Source organism: Carassius auratus, chromosome 3, assembly GCF_003368295.1.
Source record: "Carassius auratus strain Wakin chromosome 3, ASM336829v1, whole genome shotgun sequence".
NCBI classification, from domain to species: Eukaryota; Metazoa; Chordata; class Actinopteri; order Cypriniformes; family Cyprinidae; genus Carassius; species Carassius auratus.
The window spans coordinates 8590157-8613327 of NC_039245.1; the positions used below are offsets into that span (position 1 = coordinate 8590157).

General features: G+C 37.1%; 3 protein-coding genes across 4 annotated transcripts; all 3 read left to right on the forward strand.

The window, feature by feature from the left end:
- Positions 1 to 274: 274 nt before the first annotated feature.
- LOC113046625 (TBC1 domain family member 17-like) lies at positions 275 to 7855 on the forward strand. The gene is made up of 17 exons (XM_026207481.1): positions 275 to 390; positions 1103 to 1198; positions 1337 to 1414; positions 3079 to 3196; positions 3412 to 3598; positions 3678 to 3789; positions 3873 to 4049; positions 4131 to 4256; positions 4351 to 4454; positions 5104 to 5198; positions 5285 to 5401; positions 5484 to 5584; positions 5668 to 5767; positions 5870 to 5967; positions 6380 to 6496; positions 6592 to 6678; positions 6774 to 7855. Exons 1-17 carry the CDS (start codon positions 364 to 366, stop codon positions 6957 to 6959), a joined length of 1926 nt encoding a protein of 641 aa, XP_026063266.1. The 5' UTR covers positions 275 to 363; the 3' UTR covers positions 6960 to 7855.
- Positions 7856 to 12152: 4297 nt separating this feature from the next.
- Positions 12153 to 15166, forward strand: LOC113041650 (G1/S-specific cyclin-D2-like). The gene is made up of 4 exons (XM_026200300.1): positions 12153 to 13003; positions 13850 to 14065; positions 14168 to 14488; positions 14611 to 15166. Exons 1-4 carry the CDS (start codon positions 12794 to 12796, stop codon positions 14758 to 14760), a joined length of 897 nt encoding a protein of 298 aa, XP_026056085.1. The 5' UTR covers positions 12153 to 12793; the 3' UTR covers positions 14761 to 15166.
- A 610-nt stretch (positions 15167 to 15776) lies between these two features.
- Positions 15777 to 20458, forward strand: LOC113046650 (nucleobindin-1-like). 2 transcript variants are annotated; one of them, XR_003276134.1, is made up of 14 exons: positions 15777 to 15879; positions 16202 to 16325; positions 16414 to 16521; positions 17098 to 17230; positions 17322 to 17425; positions 17727 to 17912; positions 18009 to 18099; positions 18180 to 18238; positions 18521 to 18613; positions 18932 to 19021; positions 19103 to 19276; positions 19551 to 19677; positions 19762 to 20044; positions 20098 to 20458. XR_003276134.1 is itself a non-coding variant. In XM_026207523.1 (13 exons), exons 2-13 carry the CDS (start codon positions 16212 to 16214, stop codon positions 19833 to 19835), a joined length of 1353 nt encoding a protein of 450 aa, XP_026063308.1. In that variant the 5' UTR covers positions 15777 to 15879; positions 16202 to 16211; the 3' UTR covers positions 19836 to 20458. The 2 variants fall into 2 exon arrangements, 1 of the variants encoding a protein (XP_026063308.1); XM_026207523.1 differs by having other exon boundaries at positions 19762 to 20458.
- Positions 20459 to 23171: the final 2713 nt, after the last annotated feature.

The following is a 23171-nucleotide window of genomic DNA, read 5'->3' on the forward strand; positions in this document are numbered from 1 at the left end:
AAGGCAAGGGAGGCAAATTTTCTTTAGATAAAAAAATGGATGAGAAAGTTATCGATATTACAAAAATAAACTAAATGTGACATTAAAAAATGTAAATGTTGTAAATCTATGACTTTCAACAATGATTCCCTTTCACAATTCTGATATCTGATTTGTATTACAAATCACTGTATTGCTGTAATTATCAACAAATATATGCTAAGAAAGAACATGATACTCAGCTTATGTACAAAATAACAAAATAAAGACAACGTCATATGATATGAGTTTTTGATTGGCTGCTGCGGAGGTGGGCGGTGTCATCCAGAAAAAAAACCGGAAGTGTGATTGTTTTGATCAGACACCGTGAACTCAGGAGGAGGAATGGAGGCGAAGCCAGAAAGTCACAAGGTGAGGAGCGATAGAGTTTGTCACTAATCTTACTTACAACGATGTCACATCTGACATGACACCACATAAAACTATATGTACAATTTTTTTTTTTTTTAACCTTTTTACGTATTTAATGTGTCAGGTTAAGTTTTTTTTCCTCAGTATTTCTACAGGTTTAGCTAGTTAGCGCTAGCCCAAGCTGATGACTGACATGTCGTTCAAACCTGATGGTTTAGTCACTGTCATGTCTTTGTGATGGCTTGATATTTCACATACCACTGTCACTCGTTGGGTAACTCGTTCAGCCTGGAGGATTTTATTGAACGGCGTCACTGGTCGGACTGGTTAACTGGCGATCTTTGCTCATAACCTAAAGCAATATTATAGATTATAGATTACAACTAGCAGCTAGATGAGATTCCTCCATATGATGATCTGTTGCTTATCTCACTCCTGAAATAAATTATTTGTAAACCGCTGAATTATTAATCTATTGTAGTCTATCAGGAAATGTCCACTATAGTATTAAAGCTACAGTTATTACAATTATTGTTAGGTTTTTAGAATTTTTTTAAATTCATTATAGCTATTTAATGCTGTTGATACGATCAAAACTGAAAGATAATCATTATATATTATTGACATCTTGTTTAAAATGATTAATCTGTAGTTTTGTTGACCTGACCTGGTCCTGGTGTAAAAGTGTGATGTTTTAAATGTCATTCATCAGCTGATCTTTGAGAAGGAGGGTGTTTACCTCCACACCAATGCCAAAAGAAGCACTCAGGACACCACCATCCCTGGCTTCATTCGGATAGTTGAGCGGGTATGATTAACATATTGTATTAATAAACATTTGATGTTATAAAGTATTATGATATATACATCATTTTGTCTATTTATGAACACTTTTTACAAAGCCTGACAGTATTTAAGGGCTGTTATCAAATATAAACTCTTGCAGGATGGAGAGCCGGCACTGGAGTGGAGCCCTGTTGAGGAGGATATGAGAAATGCTCCTGCTGTCTTCTACACCAAAAAGGTAGAGGGTGGACCACTCCGTTTGCTCAACAGAGTTCAAAGGTCACTTGTCACATGTCACATATTGAACCTAACATGTTCAAAGAAAGAAAAAGAAAAAATAGGGGAAATTTGTAAATTGTGATTTGCAGGCCTGGGAAAGTCATGGAAATATACGTCATTGAATATTAATAGAAATCAAAACTTGTTTGTCCTACTGAAGATATTTGTACACATACTATAAAACCATTCATGTCTAATTGTAAAGGTCATGAATATTCAGCCTCGAAAGTGGTGAAGTCCCTGAGAAATTCTTAATACGTCAGTGCTTCCCACAGGTTTGAAATATATTTGTGGTGGTAGCCGGGTGGAAAATCCTCCTATTACCCACAGCACAGAAATGTTCTGATACATGTGACAAACAACAAATGATGTGTGACTTTTAACAATATTTTTGTTTATTATGATACAGATTATGCTGTGCTTAGGGGGATATGAAGAATTTTTATCCATTTACCACAGAATTCTTCAACTACACTATTTATATATAAAAAAAAATCTTTAATGATAATCAAAATGAAATATTTAAGTTGTTTCTGGATATTGTTTCTGGGCCAGAATTCTGCTATCTGTTGGTAACTGAAAAATCTTTAGAAGAAAAGAGGTGTAATTACCAAATACATCCAGCAGAGGGCCACAGCGATCCATTCATTTTTCTGGATGTGGCTAACTGCTCTTATAAATACAATATGGAGTAAACATGATCACACAAACGGACTTGCACACAGACACACATACCTGGTGTTTGTCAGTGAAATAAGTGTGTCTCTGCAGTGCATTGTCAGTGAGAGTAAACTATTCTCAAGCACACTGAATAATCATCTATGAAACGTGTAGGCTCTTCATGTTTGCTACCCTTTTGCTATAACTTTGGTTCAGAATGCATTTTGAAATTCACACTGCATTTTGCTACAATTATCACGTGGTATTGTGATAAAAATGCATTCCCAAGTGTCATACCCATTGGTCTAAATTAAGTTAAGAAAAAATATTTTGCAACCGTTTTTGCTTGGACATGTTAAATATATCTAATCAATTTGGGGAATACTTTTCATTTTAATTTTGCAATCTAGCATTAAACATGTATTGAATTTATATATTAAAACTAGTGTAGTAAATGGGAAATAAAAATTATATAATGGAAATTACATTTTTCATTAAATGTTGCACATATGTATGGGAAAATGTAAATTGCCATTTAATTGCATATTACATTTCTAAATTAATGTTATACAAATACTTATATAACAAAATTCTTCTTTTTCAAATAAATGTTCTTTTTCTTTTAATCAAAGACTACTAAACAAAGTATCACAGTGTCGACAAAAATAACAATAATTGATGATAAGAAATGTTTCTTGAGCACCAAGTTAGTAGATTATAATGATTCCTGAAGGATCATGTGACATTGAAGACTGGAGTAATATTCAAATTTACCATCATAGGAATACATTTCATTTTAAAATACATTGAAATATAAAACAGTTGTATTAGTATTTTTCAGTATTACTGTTTACTGTATTTTTAAGCAAATGAATGCGCCCTTGTTGAACGCAACAACATTAAAAGCATCTTTAAAATAAGTCACCTGAATTTCTGTCTCTTTTCAATTCTGTTTCTTGAGAGGAGGGGGAAGGAGGGGAAGAGGAAACTAAGTTTGACCCGGGCTATGAACCAGACTGGGCTGTCATCAGTACAGTAAAGCAGGAAAGACGACATGAGCACCCACCAGTCAGAGCAACAGGTACCTCAGATCTGGCCCACAAGTTCCACTTTCCTGCAGAGTTGAGCTCTAACCCTAATCAAACACACCTGAGCATGCTACACAATGTCTTCAGGATCATAAGAAAATCACTGTTTGATCAAGGTTGGAGCTAAACTCTGCAGCACATTGGCCCTCCAGGACAAGATTTGAGAATCCCTGCTGTGCATGCTCACATACATTCATGTCTTTTGTAGGTCAGTGGGGCTCCTTCTCCCTGCCCCTTTCAGAGCTGTACTCTCTTCGGAGGGCTCGCTTCTCTCTGGCCAGGAACTTCTTGGTGCTGACCACTAGAGGGGGCGATCCTCTCCCTCCTCTGCACTTCCATCAAGGGGGCGCTAGAGAGCTGCTAAAAGCCATGCAGCGTTACATCAGACTAGCCCCGTGAGTGGCATACTAATTTATTCTTTTGCATTTTAGTACCCATATATTTACATACTCATGTGACACATTCTGCTGTAAGGTCTCCCATGGATGGTAGGCTCTTCCTGGCATACCCGCATGATTCTGGGGCCCTGTCGCAGTCGTTTGATGAGCTGCACCTCTTTGATGATACCAGTGCAGATCTTGTGTCTGTAAGTCCTAGTTGTTGTTTTAGTGTGGTAAGAGCCATAAGCAAGAGCGTGTTAACATGCCATCTGATTGGTCATATCTACAGAGGTTCATTCAGGACCCTTACGCGACCACGTTCGGGGGCTTCTCCAAAGTGACGAACTTCTTCCGGGGAGCACTTCCACATACACATCACGAGTCGCCCCTCAGTAAGCGCTCACCTCAGGACGCCCATTGCCCACACCCAGCTGATGAGGAGCCAGGCTTTGAACTCATTACCTGTGTGAGTTGCATCGATGGCTGACTGTTTGTGTATAAATGTTGATTGTGCATAAACATTATAAGAGATCGTGTATTCCACCAGGGGGCAGAGCTCGGCCCCAGACCGGAGGTCAAAAGAGGGAAGCCTTTGGATAACTGGGATCAGTTTTTGGATCCAGAGGGCCGTGTCACTGATCCACAGAAGGTCAAGGAGCTGGTGTTTAGAGGGGTGCGTGCAAGTTTAAGTGATCTTTTTCCAGTCACACTTACATCCCACAAAGCAATGAAGTTTCCACTGAATGAAATCTTTCTTGTTTTTCTAGGGCATTGTTCCATCTCTGCGGAGGAAGGTGTGGAAGTTCTTACTGGGGTTCTACCCGTGGAACAGCACAACCAAAGAGAGAGAGGACATCCTTCAGGTGAAAACGTAAGCTGAACACTTTTTTTTTTATCGCACACCATTTAAGTGTCAAACACTGTATAGTGTACTTGTTCCTTCAACCCAGTTAGCGGTTTGCAGCTGTTGTAGTTTCCTGTGTCATTTTTCTTAAGTCCAAAACTTAGCATAGGATGTGTACTGCTTTCAAAGAGTTTGCGGTCAGTATGTTTTTCTTTTAAAAAGAAGTAACTAATGCTCCCTGTGGCTACATTTATTTGAACAAAAATGCAGTTAAAACAGTCATATTGTTAAATATTATGACCATTAAAATATTTGTTTTTTTTCTATTTGAATGAATTTTAAAAATGTAATTTAATTCTGTGATGAGAGAGCTGAATTTTTAGCAGCTTTTTCAACACTGGAAACAGTGAAACCTTTTTTCTGTAGTATTAAAAGAACAATTTATTAGAAATAATTTTTTGTAACATTCTGAATATCTTTACTGTCACTTTAGATTAATCTAATGCATCTTTGCTGAATAAAAGCTTACTGACCTCAATCTTTTAATTGTTAACAGCAATTATACTTAAATTTCCAAGTTTAAATCTACTATACAACTACTTACTACCCCCTGAACATCTATATAAGTTGTTCTTTTAATTTTTGTGCCCTTTACATTTGTTCTTTTTCTCTTCAGGGATGAGTATTTCAGGATGAAGGTTCAGTGGAAGTCTGTTAGTGAAGAGCAGGAGATGAGGAACTCTCTCTTCCGAGGGTACCGTAGCCTCATAGGTACGTTCAGCTGTGTCATAGATCTTACAGCAAGTGTGACCGGTCTCTTTCTACATCTGACGTGCTCCTGCTCTTTGATTGGACAGAACGGGATGTGAATCGAACAGACAGACACAATTCCTTCTTTTCTGGGAATGAGAACCCAGGTCTTGCGCTGCTTAATGATGTACTGATGACGTACTGCATGTATAACTTCGATCTGGGTATGTGCTTTTAATTCCACCTCCCCCTGGCCACTAGAGGATGCTGTTATTTCTCTTATCGCTCTCTCGCTTTGCTCTCCAGGTTATGTCCAGGGGATGAGTGATCTTCTGTCTCCTCTCCTCTTTGTTACCCAGAATGAGGTGGAGTCCTTCTGGTGTTTGACAGGCTTTATGGATTTAGTGGTCAGTAAACGCACTTTTTTTTTATGGTTGTGTTATTCAATCGATGCATTAGCTCTGGATATAAAGTCCTTATGTGTCTTTAGCACCAGAACTTTGAAGAGTCTCAAGAGGCCATGAAACAGCAGTTGCTTCAGCTCAGCATCCTACTGAGAGCACTTGATCCAGAGCTGTGTGACTATCTGGGTAAACACAAACACATTCTTTATTAACCTCTACTTTCTATAGGTGTTTTTGCTCTTTTGGCTGATGCACAATTGTATTTTTGTATTTATTTGTCTCTCTTAGACTCTCAGGACAGTGGTTCACTTTGTTTTTGTTTCCGCTGGTTATTGATTTGGTTTAAGAGGGAATTCTCTTTTGAAGACATCTTGAACCTGTGGGAGGTAAGATGAGAAAAACCGGTTATTTGTATTAATTTCTATGACTTTCATTATTGTTTTTCTGCTATGTTGTGTGTGACTGTGTAAATGTTACTCAACAAATCTTGTCATGGATAAAATAAAAAGAACACATCATTAGCGAAGAACTTCTGAACTTGGCACTTTTGTAAACTCAGATGATGTCACTAGCTCTTAATTATGTCAAGTTCGTTTTCTGTTTTTAAAACATTTGATATAAAATGTACCATGATCATTAATAATACATTAAATATAATGCGCTTACAATTCATTTTAATGTATCTAGTTTACGTTTTTCATCTACTATTTATAATTTATTTTATTTCAGATTTATTTCAGTTTAATGGAAATTATTTTAATAGTTTAACTAAACAATAACAACACATTTTTATTGCAGGTTCTGTGGACCCGTCTGCCTTGTGAAAACTTCCACTTACTTATGGCCTGCTCCATTCTTGAGTCACAAAAAGAGGAGCTGATTGGTTCAAATCATGATTTTAATTCTATACTGAAGGTGAGTATAAATTAGTTTCAGCCCTTGGAAAATAAAGCAGAACCGGGAACATGAGATTGATAGTAAGTTGATTCTAAAGGTGTGTGTGTTTACAGCACATTAATGAGCTGACCATGAAGCTGGACCTGCAGTCGGTTCTCTGTGGAGCAGAGGCTATTTATTTGCAGCTGACACACTGCAAGGTGAGACGGGACAGATATGACTGCTGATATGCTATGAAAAATAACCGTGGTGGTCATGCGTACTACATAATGCTTACTGACTGTTGTGTTCTCAGGAGCTGCCTTTGAAAGTGCAAGAAGTTCTTGGGCTGCGTGTCCCGTCCAGCTCATCAGAAGAGAGTCCGGACTCAGAGCCTAAAGAGACACACACCCTTCTCACCCAGTCAGAGGCCAGAGGACCTTCATCCTGCCAGACGTTTAATGGGCAGACGCCACAGCGCCCCCCTCCTACATACCCCTAATTCCAGAAGGTGATTGGCAGAAGGGGAACAGATTATTTTTAATTTAACTATGATGACCCCCTCCCCCCAAAAAAAGATTAATACATTTATAAAATATGTTGAATGTAATTCAGAGATTGAAATCCAGATCTAATAAAAATGAGCTCAGCTGACTGTTATACTGTACTTTCCTAAAAAAAAGGGCTGAGTGTTGTCCACGTACTGTTTAAAATGACTGGGCATTGCAGACAGAGTTACTGAAGAGAGGGGACGCTTACCTCCCGTGATGCGTATAGTGAGAGCATTATAGTCGCGGTTCACATTTGATCTTTTAGTATTTTATGCTCTTGTAAGCATTAGATGTAATTGTTTGATCCATTTTTAACAAAGTCGTTAGTTATAGGCAGAAGGAGGCCAGAACCGATGAATAGATAAACATAAAACTTTAGTTATCCAATAAACTAACACAAAACAAAACTAAAGCGGCAGCACCTCATGGACGACTGCTGCATAAAAGACAATAAAACAACAACATAAAATGTCCCAGGCCTGGCCCTTTCTTGTCCTTCACTGTCACTTCTCCTGTTACCCTTCTGGAGCTGCTCTGTGGGACTCTTATCACTTTCGGCCCTGCCGCACTCATCACTCTACTATACTCGCAGTACCCAAACAATGTTATTCATTATGTATTGTATGATAATGTATATCTGTTCTGTTATCTCTGTCTTTATTTATGTTGTCTGTGTCTCCTCACTTACTTTTCCCTCTCTTTACTGTTATACTCAGTAAATAACGGTGTGCACTAACATTTTGCATGTAATGTAGCAAGAGCTATTTCATATTTCTTCTTTTGTTAGTTTTTAACATGAAGCTTTTTCATATGGCTAAAGAATAAAACATTGAAATATAGTCCCTGACATTTTGAGTTTGAGGTCTTGTTCTTTACCAAATGTCCACTTAGTTCTCATTCCTTACCCATGGAAGGGGATTTAACCTTGACAGCCTCGACCTCCAGCACAAAAGCTTTCTCAATAGTACTTCATAATAACTTAAAAACATTAGCTTTATATATTATATGCATGTATTATCTTCATTACATTCATATGCATAATCGGATAATAAAAAAATGTAATGGAAATGTTTGTTTTTATTTTAATAAATCAATAAAACAAATCTAGGCCATATATAAAGTATTTTTTATTTATCTTAATATCACAATAAACCAATAACAAGCTTTCTCTGTAACCTGTCAAAATAACATTAGAAATCCATTGTATGAAATGTTCATTCAGATTTTAGTTTTTATTTTAATAAATAAAAAAAAAAAGTTAATACAAAAACAAATTTAATTATTAACACCCTAGATAAATATGTTTTTATTATTTATATATATATATATATATATATATATATATATATACACATACATATTTATTCTTTTTTTTTTTATCTTAATAACCTAATATGCAGTAATGAAAAGCTTTCTCTTTAACCATTTGTTAAAACATTATATGTATTAGAAGTACTTTACATTATATGTAAATGTACACTCAAATGATAAAAAATATCTTGGATAAAATTTTTAATAAAAATAATAAAACAATAATAAATAAAACATATATCAAAGTCCTACATATATATGTAATTTATTTGCAATTTTTAACCACCCCTCTCTCTTTCAAATTCTCACTCAAATGAGTGGATAAGTCAGATAAAACCACTTCGTCAACTAGAGGATTAGAACAGATCATCCAGTTTAAGAAAATAATCTCCTGTGTCTCATGGTGTTCCCCAGGGTTCTGTTCTTGTTCTATTATTATTATGAGAACTTATTAGATCACTTTTATTTTGCATTTAGTAGTTCCCTCTTCTCCTTTTTATCTAATTAATTGGAAACCAAAAATCCATGTTTGGAGTAAAATGATGAATTGACGAACAAGAACATTTTTTACATGTTTTGTTATATATGTTTATGTCTGTCACAGGACGGCATCACACACACAAACACATTCACACACTCCATCAGCAGGTGTCTGACTGGGGTTAAAAGATCAGGGTAAATGGGGTCACTGTTGCCCACTGTCCTACCAAATGAGCTGGAAAATGAGGGGTGGAGAACCACGCCTCCTTCTCACCATCCTGCTCACTGCTCTTTTTGCTGTTTGTCCTCCTCTTTTCTCTGTTTGTCTCTCTCTTGCCCTCCCTTCATTTTCCCACTGTGTTTGTTTGAATACAGCTGCAGCGTATGAATTTAGCACGGCACTTAAACAGCCCTGCGATCTGCCACTCTTCTTTGTATTGTACACAAACACGCTCTTTTACTCCGGAGACTCATCTTGTCACTTTTACGGCTGACATGACCTCGCTTTTCTGAAGAACTGAAAAGAAGAAGAGTGTCTCATTCAACCTCAATCTGCGCTGAGTTAAGCTCTAGTTAGTTTTCAAGGGCTAAAGCAGTTCAAGCAGCTCTGTGGTGTCTAAGTGAATCTCCTTTTGTGCATTTGAGAACTTTATCGGTTTTTAGAGGGTTATTGTTGTGTGATGAGAGTTTTATCAGACTTTTCACATTTTTACATTGTTCTGTCCTGTTTTCTTTTCACACAAATGGGAGAGAGATTAATATTTTATTCAGGAGACTTTTGCTATTACTTTTACAAACATCCAGACTTGCAGTTTTCAACTGTGGTTTATAAATCAGTGAAAATCTGAATATCATAGAGACTAAGGGTTGGGCTTCTTTGACTTGTGCCAGTTAGTGCCCACCTAGCAACCAGCCAGAATACCTTAAACATCCAACCGATCGCATAGCAACCACCTATAACTTCCCTTAGCACTATGCCAATCAGAGATGTGTCTTATAGATCTAAACAAGGTCTTAAAACTGTTTTCTGATTTGCAAAGACATTAAACCAATTAAATTCTACATTTTAAACTTTTTGAAATACAGTTTTTATGAACTCGAAACAAAACATATGCTATTCACATTTAACAGTTCTTTAACTTCACCTCTGACAGCAACTGTTTTCTTTGTAATCATTTCTATTTATTCAAAAATCAAATCATTTATTATGAACATAAAAAAGGGCTCTTAGAATTATTTAAAAAATATCTGAATTATGTTCTTTATCATTCTTAACTAAATTCTGTATAACTCTGTTCTATCCACAATCATTTCTTATACTTCTTTCTGCATATTCTATAACTCTATTCATGAGAAACATCAACAACTCAAGTTAATGTAATTTTTATTCTAACCCTTTTACCCCCTAGCTAATTATATACCTATATATTTGACTAAACAAGGCTGAATTTATTTGATGAAAAATACAATAACATTTATTAGCATTAACCAATTTATAACACCAGCCATTACTGTAGTCTTCAGTGTCACATGACCCTTCAGATATCATTCTAATATATATATAAGTAAATATATATGTTCTAATATATTATACAGTATATGTCTTAATTTTTACAGTAGTGATGGCGCATGTTTTGGTCTTACTGCTGGTGTGTTGGAAAAGCTACAGAAGAAAATGAAATTCACACAAATTACTGATGTCCTGTGAATGAATGCACTAAATTATACATCAAAAATAAAATAAAACTGTTGCTGTGAAGAAAGTTATAATTTTTTTTTTTTTTTTTTTTTTTTACAAAAGCTCAACCACCTGTAGACACACTGACGAATCCAGTCCTGAGGTCTCCACTTAAACGTGTCCTGCTGTGACCGTGAGGGGCCATCCAGGAGTCGAGTGCGAGTGTGTGAAGTGTGTGTGAAGTGAGTGGGAGCAGAAGGCCAGGCACTGGTGTCTGACAGTGATTTGTAAAGAGAGACAATACGGCTCATTGACCTGCCGGCTCCACTGTCTGTTGCACATACCTCGCCCAGCCCTCCCATGAGGACTCACCGCTCTTTAAACAGGACACCAGATTGCCACAGGCCCAGGGAGGGGCTGAACGAGTGTGTGCTGTGTGAGATGGAGAGGCATAATGGGAGACTAGTTGCTTTGACAATGAGATACCACACAAAACGAGGGTGACGGGGTGACAAGGTGGCACGTGAGCGAGTGTGACTTGAGTGCAAAGAAAACAAAGGTTGCACACTCTCCGTCTCTACTCATCAGTCTCAGTCTCACACTCCTGTATCAGATTTCAGAAAGCTTTTGCATCTGCTCTGAGCCTGATGTCATTTCAGACCTGGAAAATCAGGTGTTCTGGGTTATCAGTTTCAGTCTTACTGCACTTTTTTTGTAGTAACAGCCTTCTGTGGCTTCATTACATATTCTAGACAAGACAAAAACTTTGTATTGGTTAGAATTTGAAATGAAGCCTCAAAAGGCTGTTACTACAAAAACTGCAGTGATAAATACCAATAAATACCAAAATCCAGTGCTATAAACCCAACTCTCACCCTTTGCATGAGAATGTGGTGTCCCTGAGTAGTTCCTTCAGCAATACACTGATACATTCACTGTGTGAGAAGGAGCACTATCACAGATCCTTCCTCGCAACAGTTGCAATAACAAAACTGTATGTTTTTAGTATGTTTTTCTTTATTTAATGCATCTTGCTTGTGGAGTATGCAGTAACAAATGGATTTCCACATTGTGGGATTAATAAAGTCTACCAACTCAAATCAAATGTTCAAAAAAATAAGGCACTTAACTAGCTTTTTATTTTGTCATGTGAACCTTAACCTACATCTGAGAACTGTGAACATGTGCATGTGTTGTTAAATTATTAAATGAAAATCTCAGAGGGTTGTTCATGTAGATATTTAAGGTCTGCCTGACTAAACGTTTTGGAATCCTTGTCTTAAAAGGTCAGTGAAAATAGGTGCTTAATCTTTAGAAAATGTTGATCTAATTGTATTAATATTATATGAGTTATGTTTTGTCTCTCTCTCTCTATATATATAGCATGATATAATAACAATTCAATTAAACAGGCATGATTTAAACCATTAAAAAATACTTGGTAGTTTTCATTGATAAAATTCTATTTTACATAAACTTAAGAAATTTGATTGTGTTTCAACATAGGGTTGATTGGTTCAGCTTTGACTTAATCATTAAAAATAAACTTGAAAAATGAAAGACTCGCTGCTTTTTTAATGCCAAGTTAGTTTTAGTTTAGATAATAGTTTATCTAACATTTCCGATGGGTGTCACGAGACAAAAATGGCATTTATGTCTCTAATGCTATAAAGTTATGAGAACACATTTGTGGAGAATGCCTTAAAATCCATGACCCTCAACCACTAGCAGGACTTTTCCAGAGTCAAATACATCAATGTCCATGAACTACTGCATATGCAGTTTTAAATCTTTATTTGATAAATAGATGTGTAAATGTAATCCCACCATTTTTATCTGATACCCTTCACTGTCAACAAACATCCAAGTCTTATTGTTAGTCATTCCCATTGTCACAGCACGATGATGACCTCTTTCTCTCCTCTCTCTCTCAGTGACGGTGACAAGCTGTTGCTGTGTCCCTCTGGGCGACTCCCTCTCTTGTCTGCGCTCCTCTCTCCTCCCTCTCTCTCTCTCTCTCCCTCTCTCCACCTGTTGATGCCATTGTTGCTCAGCCAGCGTTGTGGACTTTTTTCTTTACTCCACTAATTTTACACACCCCTCATTTATTCCTCACTTTTTTTCTTCAGCAGCCACCCTTTCACTCACAGCATATATAAGCGGACAGAAGAGAGAGGGCAGTTGAGAAACGCACACAGACACTCACTCACTCACCAACACACATTAAAACCCAAGCACTTTCAAGAGGGCAAGGAAGTTTGCACTAACTCTTTTACTTGGGACCAAGACTTCTGAGACACACTGCTGGCAGGAAGGATGTCTGTGTCTCTGTGGTGTGAGGAGGTAGAGGGTCAGGACAGGACTCAGTCTTCGGTCCGAGCCCCATGGGACCCCAGCGCCTCCGGACTGAGGGTTATTCAGAGACTTCTGCAGTCAGAGGAGAGATACCTGCCGTCTCCTCTCTACATCTCTCTCATCCAGAGAGAACCACAGCGCAGAGAGGAACTGGCCAAGTGGACCATGGAGGTAGTTTTTACATGCTAAACACCAAAATCCAGTGTTAAAAGTCAAATATGTTGTTCATGTTTTTAATATCAGTAATTTCATGTTTTTTTCACAATACAAAATACAAGGTCAATTTTTTTTTTAAGTTATAAACAAAAGTTCTAAAACAAAGATTTGTAGAGTTTTACAATTTTTTTTTTATTTTTTATTTTTTTACGTTTTTCTGTTTAATTCTTATATTGTATTGATTTAATATTTTACTAGAAATTTATTGGGGAACATATTTTAAAAAAATCTCAGTGTAGGGACTGAAACCCTTAAACTAGGGATTGCCAAATTGTGGTTAGATTTATGTGAGTTGCTGAAATATCTAATAATTTATTAGATTTTGAAGATTTTGAAGCTTTATGAAGATCTGTAAACTGCTTGCAATGGCTTAAAAGTATATATTTGTAACGGAAACAGAAAATAAGTCATCACACCTAGGCTCCAAAAATCCAAAAATGTAATAACCGAGTGACGTTTTGAGCACACAGGCCTTAAAACGTAAAGTTTTAAACCCACATGCCTTTGTACAAATAACAGCACACAAAAAATAGCATAAAGCCATGAAAAACAAAAGCACTACAAAAAATACTAAATATGAAAGTCTAGTTCTAAATATAATGATAATGTCAATATTACCTGCATTTATAACCCTAAAGACAAATATACTTTAAATAGCTAATTAATTGAGGACTTCAGATCAAGATGAAACATACTAACTGAATGCCAAAGGCAACGTTTCTACAGTCATTTTTATGTTTGCTTTGACTATAAGGGCTTTTTGTGCTGCTGTTTAAATCTTCCTCTTCTGTGTTTTCACAGGTGTGCAGTGAATGTGACTGTGATGAGTCTGTATTTCCCCTGGCTGTCTCTCTTCTGGATCGATATCTGTCGTCCACTCTGTCCCTGCCTGTGTCTCCCTCCTGTCTGGCTGCAGCTTGTGTCCTGGTGGCTTCAAAACTGACCGAAACTGACACAGTTAGTGCAGATACTCTCTGTGCGGCAGCAGAGTACCACTTTCTCTCATCAAACCTGCGGGTGAGTGTTTTTTTTTTCCATTATAAATTAAATAATTTGTGTAATAGTGTATTGTTTTGGCATATACACAGACAGTACTAATCAGTATGCTCACTCCAACAGGAAATGGAGCGTGTGGTGCTGGCGACTCTGAGGTGGGATGTGGCAGCAGTGACCCCTCAGGACTTTATCCCACACTTCCTGCGCACTCTCAGGGAGCTCAGGGATGGGGACGCGCGCACAGGAGACTTCGTCGCAACGCTGCGGCGCCACAGCAATACACTTGTCGCCTTGTGTGTGTGTGACTCGCGCTTTCTGGGAACCCCTCCATCACTGGTGGCTGCTGCTGCACTGAACTCTGCCCTGCGGGGTCTGAGGACCAAGAGTGCGGGAGAGATGAGTGTCATGACCTCTGCCCTGGCCACACTCTGTCAGACTGATGTGGTGAGTGAATATTTGTCTGAGATAGCGTAACATAAAACAACAATAATATAATCATGTTTAGAGAGAAATAGAAAATTATTTTTGAGTTCCTGCTTGATAACTTCTGCTGCTGGTGCCGACAGGTGCTGCTGCAGTGCTGCACTGAGCAGATAGAGGGCGCTCTCCGCGAGAGACTGAGGAGCGGAGCACAGCAGGAGAAAGACGAGAATGAGGATGATGATGAAGAGGAAAGAGCCAGCACACCCACAGACCTAAGAGAAATAGACTTTTAATACAGGGTTAATTAATTCATGAGGGATATTTATCGCGTCTCACTTTTATTTATCAGTAAAACTGATTTAAACACAATGTGACATTTATGTTTTTGTCTTATGTAACTTCTGAAGTGATCTAATTTATAATAATTTGTATTTATTTGTTTGCAAGATTACGATTTACGTGTGCCATATTTATTAAGTTCTGTTGCCATAACTGTAATTGTGACTTCTTATGCTTTTCAGGTTTACTCTTTTGAATTTATGTATTCCATACGTTTTGTATTATCGTGTTATTTATTGTGTGTGTGCACCTTTTTATATTTAATTTATTTCGTTTGTCAGTGTTTCAGCCTGTTTGTAATCAAAGTGTTGGATAAAAACAAATATCTATTTTTAGAGGTAAATTAAAATAAAGTGTCTATGTTTGCCAACAGTGTGCATCTCTCAAAGTCCATTTATACAACAACAGATGACAAGACAGAAAGAAAGAAAGAAAGAAAGAAAGAAAGAAAGAAAGAAAGAAAGAAAGAAAGAAAGAAAGATAATGCTGCAAGGTCTTCTAAAAATGTAATTAGTTAAGACTCTCAAAGTCCATCTAGCACAATTAAAATATGAAACAAAGTAAGAAAGAAAGAAAGAAAGACACTGCAAGATCTTCTAAAAACTAATATAATCAATCTTGGTCCTTGAGTTTTACAATGTTTTAGTGTATAAATATAATGATAATAATTATGATCATCATTATCATCATCTTTATTATTATTATTACGTAAATTATAAAAATAGGAAGAGCATTTTCTTTACATGCAAATAAAGTGTTTTGTTTAGGGGCACTTACATTTATTTATTTTTTGTAAATTGGCATAATGGAATTATATATATATATATATATATATATATATATATATATATATATATATATATATATATATATATATATATATATATATATATATATATATATTAACTAACGGTGTCACAGAGACAAAATACCGTCTATGCAAAATACTGGGCAGAAAGCGTCGCGTTTGGATTGCGTCATAATTCCTGGCCGCGCTTGTTTTTGAGCCAGTGACGCTGAGTAATTTGTAGTCGGAGGTTTCACTCACCGCTCAAACAGGATCTCACTCTGTGGTAAGAAAACTTGCCGTTTATTTGTTTTAGACTATAGACGTTCAGATCAGACGACTTTATAGGCGTCTGTAACTGTGTTTGACTGTTTTTCTCATGAAGTTGTATCTGTTGCGAAATATGTTCCGTGTTTTTTTTTTGGCGAACTGTTCCTTTCCTCGGCTGCTCTCTCTCTTATCATGATCGATGTGAACTTCTATAAATAAACCTGTCTGTTTAAAGAGACCGCTCTCTCTGTATATAAAAAACATAAGCTGATGCTTCTTCCGTGTTGTGGTATATCTGTAGTGTGACAGTAGATGTTGTCCAATCGATGTATACACAGGTATCCCAGGATGACTGGGGGCGTGAAGGTGCTGCTGCTTCTGTCTATGTGTCTCGTGGTGTGGACAGTGCCAATAGACCGCAAACAGGACCCTCCCGAGGAGGAGAAACCAGAGGAGAATGCGGTAAGACTGGTCTCAAATCTTGCTCAGGCTAGAGCATTAATCATTTTGCTCAATATTCACATGTTTTGGCTGTATGTGCATATCTCAGGATACTGGGCTGTACTATGACCGTTACCTCCGAGAGGTGATCGAGGTGCTGGAAACAGACCCTCACTTCAGAGAAAAACTCCAGTCTGCCAACACAGACGACATCAAGGTAAAGCACAACAACAGTAGGGCTCAGGTGGAAGAATCCCATTCCTCTTCCTTATATAAAATGACAAGGTGTAAGTGTCCTTCAAGACAGACCTAGCAGGAGCTCAGAGAGTGAGTTATAATATGCTTCTTTAGAAGTCACAAATAAGAGTGATTTCAGCTTTTTTTTTAATCTAGTTTGTCACATACTCTCACAAACTACTTATTTTTCAATTATTGTATGTATCATTTATTGTTTTATATAATTTGAGTTGCGTAGATCTCATGAAAAACATTAAGTACACAGTGCTTTAAATGAAAGTTTTTAATGTGATTCATATCTGTGCTGGTTCATGGTTCAAAAGCTCTTTTTTTATTTAAGGACTTTATTATGAACTCTTTATGAAGGATTTTTAAATTCATTTTAATGTTTTTTTTTTTTTTTTTTTTAACATTTTATCTATTTTATATTGCATTCATATTTTTATTATTTTTATGTAATTTGAGATGTGTAGGTCATTTCTTAACTTTCCATGCTTTATATAATTTTATAATTTCATCGGTACTTGAAGTCCTTAATGGAAGGATACTGTTTTAGAATGGACGCCTCAGTAAGGAGTTGGATTTGGTGGGCCACCATGTGAGGACGCGACTGGATGAGTTGAAGAGGCAGGAAGTGTCCCGCCTCAGGATGTTGCTGAAGGCTAAACTGGACAGCACCAACGCACAGAGTGAGTGTGTTTGTTACTCGAGTGATTCTGCTGGGCAAGAAAATCTGTTGACGTGACTCTGCATGTTCACACAAATGCTTTGTGATTGCAGGTGTCCAGATGGATCATGCCTCCTTGTTGAAGCAGTTTGAACATCTGGACCCTCATAATCAGAACACTTTTGAGGCCAAAGACTTGGAGCTGCTTATCGTTACGGTAACATGCATTCCTAACATGCCATAATGTGAATTAGCAAAAAAACAACATTAAAGGGGGTTTTGAGCTGGCTTTTTTAAATTATAATTTTATACTGTTGCCTGAGGTCCACTTATGACGTTCAAGTGGTTTTCACATTCAAAAACTGGTTTTGAGGCCGGCTCAAGAAATGCAAATTTTTTATGGGTGTGCTGCATTGAAAACTTGGAAGTAATAATAATAATAATAAATAATAAATTCAACTAAATAAAAATAAAGTGAAGAGTCATACCCATTGTTTTTGTGTGTGTGTGCTTGTTAGGCCACTAAAGATCTTGAGAATTATGATGCAGAACGTCATGAGGAGTTTAAGCGCTACGAGATGCTGAAAGAGCATGAGAGGAGGGAGTACCTGAAGAGTTTGGACCAGGAGAAGAGAGAGGAGGAGGAGAAGAGAATCCAGGAGCTGAAAGAAAAGCACAGACAACACCCTAAAGTTAACGCTCCGGTGAGGGGGCAAGAAGGGGAGATGTATAGATAGATAGATTGAGATGAGCTGCTTAGCACATTTGCTAAGTAAACGTTCTTCTTTTCATCCTTTCAGGGTAGCGTGGATCAGTTGCGGGAGGTCTGGAAAGAGACAGATGGGCTTGACCCACAGGAGTTCAATCCCAAGACATTCTTTAAGCTCCACGGTGAGTCTTTTTCATCCTTAAGCTGTCCACAAGCAGCTGTTTCACAAGGAAAATAAATGTAATAGCGTTTTCTCTCTAAGACACGAATGGTGACGGAGTGTTGGATGAGCAAGAGCTGGAGGCCCTCTTCACAAAAGAGGTAATGTTTCACCTTTGAGGTCGGTGAATCACTACAATCTGTTATTGACGGGGATGGAAGCCTCTTTATGCTGTGACTGAGTCAGCAGTTAAGACTCTAGTGGGCTCTAATGGCTGTCCTGAGTTAAACATCATCAACATAGAAATCCATAATGGCATGTTTGATGAAGCTCATAAAAGCTGTTCTTGACTTGCAGAAAAGGAGCGAATGGCAAAACCTGAAAAGGTGCAAACTGTTCCTCTCTTTCCGACGTGTTCATCTTTTCTTTTTTTACTGTCTTAGCTGGAGAAGGTGTATGATCCTAAGAATGAAGAGGATGACATGATGGAGATGGAGGAAGAGAGGCTAAGGATGCGGGAACATGTCATGCAAAACGTAAAACTCTTTTTGAGTGTGTTGAGTGTAAAAAAAAACACAGAATGAACACCGAATAAGATGTTTGAATGTAATGAGTGTGTCTTTCACCTTCAGCTTTTTAACACATTCACAAAGTGTAGAGAAGCAGTGACTCCATCCGTTCTGTTCTTTCAGGATTCACGAGATGAAGAAATAACCGTTCTTTTAACTGATTTAAAATGTTCACTGCATTACTTTTGATATTTTATTAGTTGCTTCAGTTAATTTTTAATTACCTTTAAACCGTTGACTTTTAAAATAAGCTTATTCCTCGCTCGCTGCTTCCTCTCACTGCAGGTCGATCTCAATCGTGATCGACTGGTCAGCCTGGAAGAGTTCCTCAAATCTACGGAGAAGAAAGAGTTCAACAACCAAAACGAATGGGAGGTTAGATGCATGTCCCACTATATTATACTGTCTTTACCTGCCAGTGTTTTGTGCCAACTCATTATCTTTCTACACTTCAAGACACTGGATGATACAAAGCCAGTGTACACCGAAGAGGAGCTGCAGCGCTTTGAGGCAGAACTTCAGGATAAGGAGATGGAGCTCGGCAGAAGGGCGGAGAAATTACGACAGGAGCAGGAACTTCTCCAAGAGAGAAGCAAAGCTCTAGAAGCCCAGAAACGAGAATATCAGCAGGTAAAAGACTGCTTTCAGATGCTTCCCACCCTTTTCTTGGGTTGCCTGTATATAATTTGCATAGCTGTATCATTTCTTGCTAATATTACAAATTTTCTTTGGTAAGAATGTTTGTATAATATAAAAAACTTAAGTTATGTTTATGAATTATGTAATAGTAACTAACAATCACACTTATTTATATTATACATTTTATATGAATTTAAGTTCATTGTATTTTTGTATAGATTATTTTGATGCCAGAGAACTGAGAGCTTGTTTTATTTCTAATCAGGCCGTAAAGGAGATGTCACAAAAACAAATGGAGCAACAGGCAGTGAACAGACAGCCCCCCTCAGGTCCTAATGGAGAGCTCCAGTTTCAAGAAGAGATGCAGAAACTCGCAAATGAAGACAGTCAAGGTGAGAACATTGAAACGGACTCTGTTTACACTATGAAGGTGAATGTTTCAGTATGGTGAACATTGCCTGTTTGTATTTTTTTAGGGGTGAAAGTCCCAGTCGCTCAGAATAACCTGCCAGCTGAGCCACCACAGAATCTGCCTCAGCACACCTCCTAACACATACGCACTTCTACCTGATCTAAAAGTGTCCACAACCCGCCTCTTGAATTGTTCAGAGCACATACTCATACAAGCCTACTGACTTAACCTGTTCTTATTCTATTCTCTTAGCTTTACATAACCAGACAAGAACAACAATTAGCAGGATACACTCCTCAAATACATACTCGTGGTGTTTTCTGCTTCATATTTAACCAAATATGCTCAAATCTTAAATGCAGTGGCATCAATCTAGATGGTTCACTTGTTTCCTTCTAAAGAATGGCTAATATTGGATATGTGGCTTTGTATGCGGGTAGTCTGGGTTTTGTTACTTTTGCCCTGGTTTCAAAGTTTAATGTGTTTAACTGGTGGTTCACATTATGTAAGAAAAACCTTATAGACAAGGCTTTCTGATTTAAGGTTTCAAATAGACTCTGGACGGGTACAGAACTGTAAATCAAACATATTCCCATACAGCAATGTGCAATGAATCTACTTTTTTCTGTGTAATATTCAATCTCACTGATTCCGTGACAGTATTTTTTTCATTTAATAAAGGATATTTAAGAAAATATGCAACTGTCGGATTTTAAATCCTGTAAAATAATGTGGTTTGTATTAAAGGGATGTTAAAGAATTGTAATTCTGTCATCATTTACTAACCTAACTGAATGGCTAAACAATCTGTCTGTATAGTAAAAGTCAAAACAACAATGAACCCCATTGATTTTTGCCAGGACATTGAAATGTATGGAGAAAAACAAAAACTTAAATTTGTCAAATGACTGCAAAGAAACTGCAAGTAACACATTTTTTAAATGTTACATACTCCAAACTCTGATATAGTTTATTCACAACCTCCAAAAATGTGTGTTTTATATATATATATATATATATATATATATATATATATATATATATATATATATATATATATATATATATATATATATATAATAAGTAATAGTATATAATGATACAATTTTAAATTTTTGGGTAAAATTTTTGTTTTCTTTAACGCAACTGATATTTCAAGATTATAGTGTTATGCATTGCTTTAAATATGTTTGATCATGTGTAACATAGCAAAAATCCAAATTACTGGGTTGATAAATGACAATGAACTTTAAATTCAAATTGTGATCTGCAACAAAACCATTCATATAATGATTCAGCCCGTTTTGTTTCTAAATTCCTTGGCTCCAAATGTCAGTTAGAGCTGTTCTGCTTCTCTCTCTCAATAAATCAATTTGTTTTAGTTTTTTTTCTATCTCTGTGAAAGCTGGTTGTGACAGTGGCATTGTTCTGAAGTATTCACTGACCTGTGTTGAGTGTTATTTGCTCACACTCCTTGCCACATGGCACATACTTGCTGTAAATTCCATTCCAGTTCAGTCAGACACTGCCTAACCCCAGTGACCTTAAAGCTCCACCTCTTCTGCTGCAGCTGTCACCTTTCACTTCCACTAGTCTCTAATGATGCTACTGTTGGTGTGTAAATAATGTCCCTCCACACAATCAGTGCAGCGATCTGAAACTAAGTGCTGTCCATATATTTAAACATTTCGCACAGGGATTGTTTACTTTGAGGGCTTTTGCTACTATAATTTTTCTAAGGGCTAGTTCACCCCCCAAAATTTAAATCTTTATGAGTTTACTTCTTGCTGTGGAACATAAAACAATGTGTTTAATGTATTTATCTGTTTGTTTATTTTGCGTACAATGAAAGCCAGTGAGGTCCAATGCTGATTTGGAAAAAAAAAAAGAAAAGAAAAAAAGATAATTTAATTACAGATTCAAAAGTTGCTAAATAATAATTTAATACTAAATGAAAACTGAATAATAATGAGTGAGATTAATCAAAAATAAGTTCTAAGAAAGTCCATTATGATATCATGTAGACCTCAAAAATAACTGGCAATAAAAACCAACCCTTATATCTGTTTTCATGCATTTAATTCATTTAATTTCCTTTGTGACAAACAAAGTCAGGTTTTGTTTCAGTTTGGTGTTGTTTCACAAGGACAGGGAACTCGGTTAAGCAGCAAACGGAGGAAGGAATTATTTGTTGAATTCTGTAGCTTGTAAAAGACAAGAGGAATATAATAGAGCCAAGAAAGATGACTCCGAGACTGTGGGAAGAGTCTGATGAAACGAGTACTTGCTTTGGATAGTGTGAAAGAGGGCTTCTGTTCGAGTCATTTGCATCAGCGAGTGGGCTGACTGCTGAATCATCCACTTTTCATAATGCCTCTTTCATATATATATATATATATATATATATATATATATATATATGAAGTCGGTAGGTATTTTACTGTGTCTCTGGAGCATGGACTGTCTGGTTTACACATCCTGTTTCTCACATTTGCTTATGTTAGGCCCCTAACGATTTCTCTTGCTTATGTTAGGACCCTCTTTATCATACATAATCCACTATTATGAAGTTTTTCAGGTGTTTTAATGGATTATTCCACCAGAGAAATGAAAATTATCCCATCATTTACTCTTTTGTGTTTTTCGATTCAATGAAAGTGAATGGTGCACGAAGACGTTTTGTGTTTCACCGAAGTCAGTCATTCATACAGGTCTGGAACAAAATGAGGATGATGACATAATTCCTATTTTTAGTTGAACTATCCCTTTAAAATCTTCACTTCTGTGCTGTAGTTTCAGCAGAAGCAGATCTGAGGCAGATGTGGTTCTTGTGGAGGAAAGCGACCATTAGAATCGTACAACAGCTGATTTCTTAATAAACAAGGTATTTGATATTCCCTCCGCTTGTCCTTTCTCCGCCTGTGAGTGATGATAAGAGACAACTAAGCAGTTAACACAGCACTATTATTCAACACAGCACCTCAGTGTTTATATGTGGGCCATATTGCAATAGCCTTTATGGACAGGAGAGGGAGCTAAGAGCTCATAAAACTTCCCTCAGCACTTCTAACTCTGTGCCAAACGTACTTGTCATCCCCTTAATCACGATATCCACATTTGAGAAATTTCTGCTGCTTCTGCACCATTATGCGCAGTATTTATCACTCTCTGAGCCGTACGGTCTGACGGCGGTGGAACTGCAGACAATGGATTGCATCCTGAGCATAAAACATTGGTCCTGATGTACTTTCTGATAATGCTCAGGTGATTTTTGGGTCAACACTTTGCTATTGTGTGATAGAACCAAACCGCTCTGCACATCAGACCACCACCACCACCACCACCACACACACACACACACACACACACACACACACACAGAGAGAGAGAAATTAAATGTGCATGAGTTCACATGGACAGACGACAGTCTCCCACTGCGATTGTCATCTCTAGAGTCATTTACAAGACGTGGAG